Genomic DNA, 11,513 nt, shown 5'->3' on the forward strand with positions numbered 1-11,513 from the left:
CTTGTCAGCACTTGCGTGAGCGACTTCTTCCCCAAAAGATTCCTGGCCGATTAACAGTTTCTTCGGTTTAGACAGATATGCTTTCGGATATTTCTGCCTGCTTTAGTCGATCCACTTCGCAGAGATGACATCGAACCACGAGCAGAATTGACTTTGCCGATGGACCATGGACTGAGCTATGGATGGCAATTCGAACATGGTGTTGAGGAAGAAGTACAAGGAATCCAGCAGGGCGAAAAGCAAAGGCCCCACGTGACGGAGTCACCTGCTCTGCCATTCTTGACTTGTGGGGGCTTCTCGCTTTTCACTTTCTGTGTTGGCTTCGTATCATAGCCCTCCACGGAATTTCCGTTCGCTAATTCCAACATACGTTGCCATTTCCATGCCAGCCAAGGCACTAGACCCCGGATCCCCCGCAAGTTGCTCAAGATGAAGAATGGGGGTGAACGTCAGCCACTGGAACCGTTGCATCACACCCCCGGATATCCCGATCCTCGGGAAAGCCGGGGACACCGGGGCAAATCCTACAAATCAGCCCCAGCTTGAGCTCAGAATTTCTCTCCTATCTGGACCAATTGACGATTTGTGATTTGCGGAAAAGTGCAGCTCCGGCGGCAAAGCGTGTCGACGTGGATTTAAAGAGCAACAAACATCGCGATTGCCTCCTTACGTGCCATTCCGCTTTGCCATTGTCATTTCGAGAACCCCTGCCACCATGGGCATCTTTAACAGTGTTCTCGGGAGAAGTGAAGGATCCACAATGGTATGTTTTATCCCTGAGCCGTACCAAAGTAACTTTTGAAAGGGGAGGTGATGAAGATGAATACTAAACCATCAAATAGAGTCATAAAGACTCACACCTTGACATCATCGTCGTTGGCGCAGGCCTCAGTGGCCTCGCCACCGCCATTTCCTGCGCCATGTCCGGCCACACCGTTACAGTTCTCGAGCAAGCGAAGGAGTTAGCCGAAGTTGGCGCCGGTCTCCAGATCACTCCAAATGCTTCCCGCTTGTTCTCACACTGGAAACTCCCCGAGAAGCTATGGACCGACGCTGCAGAGCCCACTTCATTAACAGTTCACCGCTACACAGGCGAAGTCCTCGCCCATGAAGAATCATTCAGTCGGAATATCCGCTCCAAGTACTCCGCACCCTTCATCGACCTGCACCGCGTAGACCTGCAACAAGCACTCTACGCGCGAGCCAAGGAGCTCGGCGTGATCTTCCATCTCGACGAGAGAGTCAACACGATTGACTTCGACACCACTACCGTCACCACCCTCAGCGGCAGAACTCTTTCCGGGGATCTAATTGTCGCCGCAGATGGACTCTGGTCCCGGTGCCGGGAATGCTACTGCGGGAAAAAAGACGACCCCATTCCCACGGGAGATCTGGCGTATCGGATTGTCCTAACGGCAGACCAGATCTCAGACCCGGACCTGAAAGCTTGGGTTGAGAACCCGACGGTACATTTCTGGATTGGACCTGGGGCACATGCAGTAGGGTATTCCCTGCGCGGAGGGAAGATGATGAATATTGTGCTCCTGGTACCGGATAATCTACCCCCGGGAGTATCTAGACAGACTGGCTCGCTGGACGAAATGATGCGCTTATTCGTGGGTTGGGATCCAGTGTACGTTTGCTTCCCCCCCCCCCCAAGCCAAAAACACTTGAATGATCCCCAAGAAACTGATATCGTACAGCTTAACCCGATTCCTGGGCTACGTGAACGGCGTTGATAAATGGAAACTCATGCACCGTAAGTACACCACCACCCCAACCCGATCCTCCTGTTATCTACTAACCAAATCCGACTCAGACGCCGAAATGGAATCCTGGATTAACGACAAATCCAACCTCGTCTTCATGTACATTGTCCAATCCCCCTTCCCCCAAACCCAACCCACCCACCAACTAATCAACCCAACCAAACCTCCAGCGGCGACGCCTGCCACCCAATGCTCCCCTACCTCGCGCAAGGCGCCAACTCATCCCTCGAAGACGGCGCCGTCCTCGGAGGTCTCCTCGGCCACATGAAACACAAATCCGACCTGCCCGCTATCCTCCGTTTATACGAGAAGCTGCGCAAGTCTCGAGGTGAAGCGATCGTGAGGGAGACGTTCAAGCAGGTTAGTCAGCCACATACTACTGCCACCCCCAACCCCAGGAAAGCACAAATATACTAACCACCAGGAATGTGTAAATAAACAGAGAAACGACTTCCACATGCACGACGGCCCCGAACAAGAGAAACGAGACCAGTTATTCCTCTCTCAGCTGGGGAAGGAGCTCAAGGGGGCTTTTCCGAGTCGGTGGTATGTACTATTAACTAATCCCTTCCCCACCCCATCTTCTTCTGGTTTGAGAAGTAGGAGGGGGAGGGGTAGAAAGTAAGCATATGCTAATACGATAATGTGTAGGACGTGTCCTGAAGTTCAACCATGGCTATATGGATATGATGCAATTAAGGAGGTGGAGAACGTGGTGGAGCAGAATCCGGGGTTGTTTAGTGGTGGTGGTGGTGGTGGTAGTAGTAGTAGTAGTAGTAAGAGGAGGGGGGTTACTTCGCATCTATAGAATGGTGTTCTAGTGGTTGGGTACAGATACAGTATGGAATGGATCCCTAATTTCATCTATCTAGGTTTTTTGATTGGTGGGAGGAGCGTGTTTTAGTAGTTGTCTTCGGTTGTTCTAATTACGTGCTCACTGGGAAACTATCAATAGTAGTTTCATTAGATCACTACTAGATCAGATTCAGGATGTAGGCAAAGAAATAGTAGACTATGAAGTCATCTATCAATTCCACTAACTAGCTATATACAAGTCAAACTCACTATACAAAACTCCCAAGTCCTAAATACCCAGCAATTGAATTGCATAGCACATAGTAAAATATAGTAGTAATACATGGTCACCCATCCAACATCGGCAAACCCCCCAAATCATCGAACAGCCTAGCGATCCCTTCAAAAGAACAATCCGGGAAGCCGAAGCCATATGCCCATTCCTATACCCCCTACGTTAGCAATTCTGCTTTTCCATTTGTACATGAAGCGGGTTGAAGGATCGAAACAACATACCGGAATATCGAACCCTGTCTGGGCAGTACCCGAAGCAGATGCAGCAGCAGCAGCAGCAGCTCCTGGGTCAGTAGTAGAGTCGGCAATTTTGGTTCCATCATTGCTACTAGATGGTGTGTTAGCGGATTGAACATCGATGGGCCGGAATTCTCGCAAATAGTGTTTGATAATTTCGACAGATTTACGCGCCACCACGGATTCATCCATTGCTTCGAGGATCTCGACGGCCATTTCGACGGAGCGGCGGAGCGGGATGGTTTCGGCACACATGCCTAGTTTGGACATGGGAAGGAGGAGGGTGGACGTGGCGAACATGACATATGTGGTGTTGTACCACCTAATTTTGGGTTAAACGGGGTATGAATGGGAGGGTATAGGAAGAGGTATAAGGCAGGCGTACCAGCAGCGGAAGAACGTGTGAATTCGGTAGATATCGTAAATGACTTGGATGGTTTTCATTGCTGCGTCGAGACATTTGGCGATCGTTTCTTCTAGTTCCATAGGGGTATGTCGTAATTTGCGTGTGAAGTAGCTGAGGAATGGTCGGAACAGGAGCATCTTCACGTTGTAGTAGCCTGGTCGGGAAGGTTTAGTGTCTGTGACTGAAACAAATAATGAGGACGTGCAGGGGGGGGGGGGGGGGTGCTTACGAATACCGAGCACTAAGCGTTGCCTTCGTGCCCATTTCGGATCTCTCAACGCCCCTCCTGTTGCTCGTTGAACAATGTCTGGTTTGATCCTGTCCGGCAGTCTCGCCATCCATCGGTCTAGCTCATTTTCAATTTGGAGTGCGAGATGCAGCTTCTCTTGTAACGTAATACGCGAATGGTAAATTTGCACAGACACCTTGCGGATGATGTATGCAAAATCCACCATCCATGGGATAACAGCGTACTCAGAGTCGTCTCTCTCAGGTAGGGCTCGGTTGTGGTACTCATCCATGCCTAGAGTATCCGGACGGCCTACAGAAAAGCTCATTTCACTGGTGTGGTTAGAACCATGACTGAACCGGATGTCCAGAAAGACTTACATCTCCAAAGAGAACAGTCCCCTGCTAGAGTTAGCGTGAGCTCTATCCGAGCAGGGCACGAACTTACCACCACGTCTTTGAAATCCACTCCGAGCGTTGCTCTGTCGAACTGCGCACCTCACGGTTGAACCCAGCAGCCAGACATGTGCGGATAGCCAGTCCCAGGTACATGTATGCCACTAAGCCATGTCAGCTTATCAGCCAAAAAGCAAGCAGCGAAGTAGTTACTTACAGTTCGGATTTAGCTCGTTCTGACAGATTTTAGCCTAGACAAGGTCAGTCCGTATTTCGCCCAGGAAGAAAGCATCTCATACCATAAGGTATAGACACTGCACCGTATCCAGAGTATTCGAGAACTGCAGGTAGTTGAGGTACATCTGGGCCTCCCCAAACAGCTTCCTACTCCATTCGAACCGGGTCAGTCCACCCAGCCTGTCCTCATCCCAGACCCGGACCAGGGCCCCGAACGACAGGATACTCAGATACAAGGCAACAAAACTCGGCTCTGGCTGAACGCCACGATTGAACCAGAGACTGTGCGCCCGAAGCAAAAAGTCCTCCTTATCAATAAGAGGATGAATGAAATGAATATTCTCAAAATAGCCGTTGATGAATGCATGAGCCTGCTCAAAGTAATAATTCTGTTCCCGTAAGGTCAAGGGCTGGGCGGAGCCCGTGCCCGAGGGTGAAAAGCTGGAATTATGCAGCGTCGAGACAATCGAATATCCCGGATCCTCGAGACGTGCGTCCCGTCGCTCCAAGGAGCGTTGCGGTTCCCGGGCCTTTTGGAGATGACCGAGGAGAGCCGTCGAAGAAGTGCTGCCGTGAAATTCGATACCGTTGGTGTGGTGGTTCAGTTCGCTGATTTCATCCCCTACCGACTCCCCAGCTTCGTCATGGTGTTCGTAAATGAAAGGCGCATCTTCTCTCGGCGTGGATGCAGCGCGAGGAAGTGACAATGGAGTCGCCTCAACGCCCACTGGGGGAGGAGGAGCTTGCTTAGGTCCCGAGCTTGGTTGTACTACTACCTTCTGGGACCGCGAGGAATGCTGAGACGTAACGTCCGCCTCTGCCAACCTTAGTCGAGCCGTAAGCTCGTCTACTTTGCGCTCTAGATCAGCGACATATCTGTCTGATGTGTCAGCAAATACCAAGACACGGACTAGCTAGCTAGTTACTATATTGGCGAACGATAATATACATACCGTGCAGACCTGCTGCTTTCGCGTTGACGGTAATTCCCCTGATAGACGCAATTGAGTTGGCTTTCTAGAAAGGAGGTTAGTTCAGGATGGGGCATCTTATCGCGATAGTCGGCATACTTTTACAGTGCGCGCAGGGATACTGCTCGTCGCACTTGTACTTCTTGGCCCTGCAGCGGTCGCATGCTTGTGCAGCGCGAGGGCGTTTGGCCCGCGGCGGGGGAAGAGAATCATCACCCGCGGTGTGAATGGGGGGCGACTCATCCATCATCCATCTAGACGAAGGTAAACGACATAGGGAAAACTGGGGTATGTATCCGAAACGAACTATAAGGACAAGAGTGGAGGCAAATTAAAGATAAGGGGAAAATAGTTGATCGTAGTAGAGGCCGAAGTTAGTCGCAAAAGGATGAAGTTGGAAAAGGGAGACTTGGCCGGGATTTCCGACCGTGAGCATCACGTGGGAACCCTCTGCGGGGTCCCCGCGGGGTGCAGAAGAAATAATAAATTAAATGAAATGAATTCGATTCCTCTCCACTTTTCTAACTAACTAATACAAATAAGGTAGAGCATGACAGGTATCGCTAATAGTTCCAGTTCCAATAGTCGTCACAAGGCTCAATGGAGCCACGCTAAGTTCATGCATCCACGTCATCCAACCTTTCCCCCTTCCCCCTTCTCTCCCCTCTAGAGGTCAATGGTCACATTCAACTCGGACGCCACAGACCCAACCTCCGCCGGGTTCCACTCCGGCACTTGGTCAGGTAGAATAGCACCTTCGAATGGTGTGCCCAACCGATGGATCAAAGTCTCAATGCCATCGCCATCGGTAAATGACCAGACCCGCACATACCGACTGGCAAATCTTAGAGCGAACGCCTGACCGGCCGGGATCACAACTGTCTCTCCTTCGCGGAAAGTTGACTCGGGGCCATCCTTCAGCTGGACGGTCAGTGTCCCCTCCTGAACACATAAACAGTGATCAACCGACTGGAAGGTCAGGAATTTAGAAAGTAGAGTTTCGCCGTATGTCTTAGAGGATTCAATGCTGGAAATGGCGCAGACACCCTGGCTCTGACGGGTGGTGACAAATGGTCGGGACATGACACCTCCCAGCATCCATTTGGGACCCGTGTTGGCGCGCAGGAAATATGGTTGTGACGACTCGGGGAGCTTCTCCTCATCTGCACTCCACTCCCCCAGTGCAGGAGGTTGGTAGTGTGGTTGGAACACGACGTCAAAGTCCTGCTTCGCAGCCATCACTTTTGGTATTAACAGAGCCTTGAGGTCACGATCGTCGCTCTCGGGAACCAGGATACCCTCATAAGGCTCGGACACGTAGCGGAAGAAGTCGACCCAGTCGCCGGGAGTGACGACGCCGTAGGTCTCGGTATGTGGTCCCAGCAGTTCCGGGTTATGAACCACAGTCTATAGGTAGGCATTGGAGAGTCAGTCGTGAGCGAAGAAAGGGAGGACAGGAAATGTAGCAGAGAAATCAAGATCCGACATACAGGAGGAACATAAGCGAAATCTCCAGGCCCCATTATCCGACATTTGTCTCCATTCCACAGTTTCAAGAAGCCCTTGGTCACCAGGAAGACATCATGGGCGTGGTTGTGATAGTGAAAGCCCGGGGCGTCTGAAAGGACAGCCCCGCTCTGAAAGACAGCCATGAGGCCATTGGTCTGCTTAGAGGAAGCCAGGATACGAAAGGCTCCTTTGCTCCCCGGAATCGTGATGCGTTCACCCTCCAATTGCGGGATCGCATAAGGAACCCTCCCCTGCGGGGGCTTTTCAGTGAAAGACAAGGCCATGTTGTAGGAAAATCAGAGCGTTACTTAATGAGTAAGGAAAGGACAAGCAGCTTTTGAGTTCAGGGGCAGTCATGGTTCCTACATATAGGTTTCTGGGGGAAACAGCATTCGGAACCTGAGGTGGAGTGATCGTCCTCACGTCTTGCCCCAAACTCCAGACTCTCATTGCCGGCTGTCGGATATGCCGTGGGATGGGGGGAGGTCGGGATATCCGGGGGTGGGAGTGACAGAGACGTAGCGAAAATGGTTCCTTAGATCATTCAAGAGGAGAGTGGAGGGGGCGAATGAAATGATCCTTGCACTTGTTCGCATCCGAGGCAAACCAATGGTCCTGAATCCAACATGGAGAGAAGCTCGGGAAAGCTCACCCCGGGAGCTGACGTCACTCCATCCAAGCATCTGGCAATTCATTTCCCTGTTGGTATCTGGCGTGAAACAGTAAGTACATCGAAACGAAGTCCGACGACGATGGACTATCGTGACATGGTGCGCAATCAAAAACCCTCCACAGGTTTCCTGCATGGAAGGCCATGCTTCTTTCTATGTCCTGATGCGCCTGCACTTCGCCAAAAAAGAAACCCCCGCAGACCCGTCCTTATGGTCCTTCATAAATCAAAAAGGTTACGATAGCGCAACACATGTAAGCAGTCAAATGAGTGTCCGAAAACCAACTGGGCACACGGGCGACCAGCGCCCTTTTTCCGACGTCCCTAAGAATCCTCTATACCGTCCGTGGTGAATTAGTCCCTGCCCCGACGTGTCCGCCTGAAGAGCTCTCGTCGCTGTCCCCCGACCGCCTTCCGTTCCCAATAGGCCTGGTATCTGAGGATAAGGTGGATGAGCTCCTGCTCAGAGATGACGGCGAAGCAGGGACAGATGAATTCGGCGTGGTGCCTTGTGATGTTCCAGCAGAGCCCTTGAATGCTGCCGCCGCAGCGGCCGGATTGCAGTGAGGACATATGAAGACATTGAACCCACGGCCGTTGCAGCTACTACAAACGGAGTTTCTGATCCCGATTAGCATTGGCAACACGATCCAAGAATGATTGGATGCATTGACTGACCGTGGTGCGTTTCCCGCACAGCTTCGGCATGTCACCACTGTCCGCCCCCCAATGCAGGAGGTATGCCCCGGGTCTCGTTGATACATCAGTCCGGCTTGATGAGGCATTTCTTCAGAAACGAGGACGAGATGGTAATATGTAGTCCAAGAATAGGCTATGCTCAGAAACTGGTTCCACAACCTTAGAGAGGGGTTGATACTTTGATCGGACAGAGAGAAAGAATCAAGAGTCGGATATGCTTCTTCCCAATACCAAACGCAGTATTTGTAAGGGGGACCACTGGGCTTATCAATCATCAAGATGAGACATAGAATCGGCGAAGATTCCCAGATAGGAAGGTAATGAGAAAGAAAAAAGCAAAGGCGAATTGCTTCAGTCAAATCATCCCGCTCCCTGCTTAGTGCCAAGGGCAAGCTCGCGGGGGACGGGAACTGTAAGACTCATTCGGTCATCGATGTGTGCTACCAGCTCTCGAGTCAAGACAACTTCGTATCAGCAACGTCAAATTATCTGTCAAAATTTCATCCTCCGAGCAAAATTCAAGGCACGAAGACTCAGTCACATCCAGAGATTTTTCATTTTCGATATGCCGCACCAATAACATGAGACCGGACAGTGCAGCATGGTCCCAGGATCATAAAGGGGCCGCAGAGACAGCCCCAGGCCACCTGAGGAGATGCAGGATGTGCCTGTCGGGCGTGTCAACACCTCCGATTTCTTTAAGGAAAGACTCCGCGCCCCAGTGGGGCCTTTTCTGCAATCTTGATCCATAGGGCCGGGTCCAGTTTATGGGCGTTGTGCCGGCCGTTGCCAACCAGACCAGGTGCCTAGATGCACGACTTGCCCAAGCGTATCGGACAATGATGGATCTCGATTATCATTGATTGGGCGACCGAATAGGTGATTATGGCTGCATGGTGCGCTTAGTCGAAAATATAGACGTCGGTTCAGGCTCGAGTATGTGACCAAGCAGAAGCCGGAAATGTTATACGGCGGGAATACAAGACCCAAAAGCATGGCAGCCACGGAGAATTGTGTTACGCGACTAACAAGAATCGCTAAGCTCGGCAAGCATCCTAGGTCAACTGCTTTCAATGCGACGTGGCCCTTTAAGCCTTTCGCTGACCTCCCATAACGGATAAGCGCAGTGCGACACGCACTTACACGATCATGGCTGGCAACAGATTATGATAACGCGGAATTTTGTTCCAGCGATGTGTTGTGGTCGTAGTGACACTGGACTAGCAGCCATACAGAGTCATCGACGTTCGTCAATACCGTATGCCTTGAGTTCACCCTGGGGCTTCTCCCTATATGTTGGTATAGTCGTAGGGTGTTCCATGCACGAAGCTGCGTCTCAGCCGGGCTGTTCACCCAATCATTTCATGGCACATGAATAGGCTTCGGATAGTCTTGACACTTTCTGCCTAACTCTGTGGCCCTGTAAGCTACGCCTCAGCTTATACTCTAGTCGGAATACTCCGTAGGCCTTCCAATGTGCCCGCAAGCGATGGAGCAACGGTCGTGCGGCGTTTAGACCAATTTAGCGGCAGCGCCACTGCCCATGCGCTAAAAGCTGTCTTCTTATCCCCTGAATATAGGGAATATGGAGACTGAGGAAGGCAAAGAAGAAATAGCGAGTCAAATCCGCGAAGAGTGAGGGAAGGGGAAGTTTGTTCATGCGTGCCTGTGAACAATGGGCACAGTGTGACGGGAGCCATGAAACCGCAGGGGCATGAGGACACGCGGACAAGCGCCCTCGAAAAAAAAGAAAAAGAAAAAGATTTAGTAGAGAAAATAAAAATAAGAATAAAATTTAAAAATAAAATGAGAAGGAATAATCACGGGGAGAGGGAACAAATGAGAATAGTAGATTACTGGACGATAAGATAGTGATTTTTGCAGGCCGTAATTTCCGCGCCTCGCAAGTGGCAGTTCATTCCCGATTTCTGCAGGTATCCGGTTCTCACTTCTCAGGAGGGGAAAGGAAAGGAAGATGGCGATTCCATCGCAACTGCAGTGCAGCGATGATTGCTCGGCTTTGGGGGCATTAATCTTGCGTCGTCCTCATTAAAAGGCAAAGGAAATTTTCTTGCCTGGACCAATGGCCGAAGATCCTGGAGGTTCTTTGAGTGGCCTGCGTCTGCGGATTGGTCACATGTTATAAGAATCCCTGTCCATATCATGGGATTCGAACTGCGGTTGGAACTCACGCAGTTCATGGCGGGAAACTTGCTCGACTTTGATGCTTCTGCCGCAGGTACGGAGTACGGAACACCTACTTGAGCCCTAGTGGTTTTCAAGGGACCGATCTGCCCTTACTCAGGGATCCTAGACCGAGGCGAAGGATGGCTAACAACCCCAGTGACAATGCCATCCATGTGGTCCATTTCCGTTTCAGTCACGGGTGGATCCTACAGTCAGGGAAACCGAAGAGACTTGTGGACAAAGAAAAGAAATGAAACGAAAACCAGAAAGAAGAAAATATGCAAGGTTGGGTGGCTTACAGGTAAGGTAGGAGTGGAGGACGGCAAAGTTGGGTCTCAGTCAGATCAATGGTCGGTGAGCTGCAAGTATCCGGCAGACATCACGCGCACGACTGACGACCCAACTTGGAATTTTATTAGGGCACATAATCGTGGCCATTGTTAACCTGCCCGACTCACAGGAAAAGTGCTGGCCGGGATAGAGATCCCTGGAAGGAGAAAAAGCAAAAGCAGGGTAGGCGAAGGAGTTCCAACCTTGAACTCAAGGCACGGCCACGGGACAGGGACACTACCCAGGGAAACTGGATGCGACTCGCGCGCTTGACGGAGTGGAACTGCTGCTGGAGGCACCGTTTGTCGTACAGAGAAAAGCAAAGCTGGGAGGAGGAAGAAAGAGTGACGTACGGCAACTTGGCCGGCCGAACGGTCGGACACCTTCAATGGTTGTTGCCCTTCAATGATAAGTTCTACTCTGGGTGCACGACGACCCCGACAATGAGGGGAAGTAAAGGAGGGGAGGGAAGGTGGAGAAGAAGAAGAAGCGGTAGCAGCTCCTCTACGGCAGATCAGGATCAAGAGGAAAATGCAGAGACAGAAAGAGAGAGGGAGAGAGGGGGAAAGTAACGAACGAAAAGCCTTGATAGAGGCGCCGACGTGGTGGTCATGGTCGACTTCATGGCGGTCACCAAGCCAATAGGCCAATAGGCCAATAAGCTCCGCTCAGCAGGAAGAATCAGTATGACCCCCCGGTCATAACTAAAAGCCGGCCCACCGATCATGAGAGCGAGAAGAGCCTGCCTTGCGGCCGTGGTTACATTGGCCCGTCTCATCCACCCC

General features: G+C 51.3%; 4 protein-coding genes across 4 annotated transcripts; 2 read left to right on the forward strand and 2 right to left on the reverse strand.

Moving 5' to 3' along the window:
- Window positions 1–715: 715 nt before the first annotated feature.
- Window positions 716–2,577, forward strand: BO83DRAFT_390311 (putative monooxygenase; the record flags this gene model as incomplete). Its single annotated transcript, XM_025532851.1, has 7 exons — window positions 716–763; window positions 843–1,633; window positions 1,704–1,759; window positions 1,820–1,868; window positions 1,940–2,129; window positions 2,194–2,315; window positions 2,421–2,577. The coding sequence occupies 7 exons, from the start codon at window positions 716–718 to the stop codon at window positions 2,575–2,577; spliced, it is 1,413 nt and encodes a 470-aa protein (XP_025386377.1).
- Window positions 2,578–2,911: 334 nt separating this feature from the next.
- BO83DRAFT_316747 (RmlC-like cupin) lies at window positions 2,912–7,126 on the reverse strand (the record flags this gene model as incomplete). Its single annotated transcript, XM_025527678.1, has 12 exons — window positions 2,912–3,007; window positions 3,081–3,417; window positions 3,481–3,655; window positions 3,737–4,062; window positions 4,111–4,131; window positions 4,178–4,289; window positions 4,343–4,376; window positions 4,425–5,238; window positions 5,312–5,353; window positions 5,456–5,616; window positions 6,018–6,740; window positions 6,824–7,126. 12 exons carry the CDS (start codon window positions 7,124–7,126, stop codon window positions 2,912–2,914), a joined length of 3,144 nt encoding a protein of 1,047 aa, XP_025386378.1.
- A 171-nt stretch (window positions 7,127–7,297) lies between these two features.
- On the forward strand, window positions 7,298–7,802 carry BO83DRAFT_69078 (uncharacterized protein). The gene has a single exon (XM_025537535.1). It carries the CDS (start codon window positions 7,469–7,471, stop codon window positions 7,754–7,756), a length of 288 nt encoding a protein of 95 aa, XP_025386379.1. The 5' UTR covers window positions 7,298–7,468; the 3' UTR covers window positions 7,757–7,802.
- BO83DRAFT_69293 (uncharacterized protein) lies at window positions 7,748–8,731 on the reverse strand. The gene is made up of 2 exons (XM_025537537.1): window positions 8,191–8,731; window positions 7,748–8,133 (listed from the first exon to the last, which is right to left on the reverse strand). Exons 1-2 carry the CDS (start codon window positions 8,484–8,486, stop codon window positions 7,848–7,850), a joined length of 582 nt encoding a protein of 193 aa, XP_025386380.1. The 5' UTR covers window positions 8,487–8,731; the 3' UTR covers window positions 7,748–7,847.
- Between the last annotated feature and the right edge of the window lie 2,782 nt (window positions 8,732–11,513).

The sequence above is a fragment of the Aspergillus eucalypticola genome (assembly GCF_003184535.1).
Source record: "Aspergillus eucalypticola CBS 122712 chromosome Unknown BO83scaffold_18, whole genome shotgun sequence".
NCBI classification, from domain to species: domain Eukaryota; kingdom Fungi; phylum Ascomycota; class Eurotiomycetes; order Eurotiales; family Aspergillaceae; genus Aspergillus; species Aspergillus eucalypticola.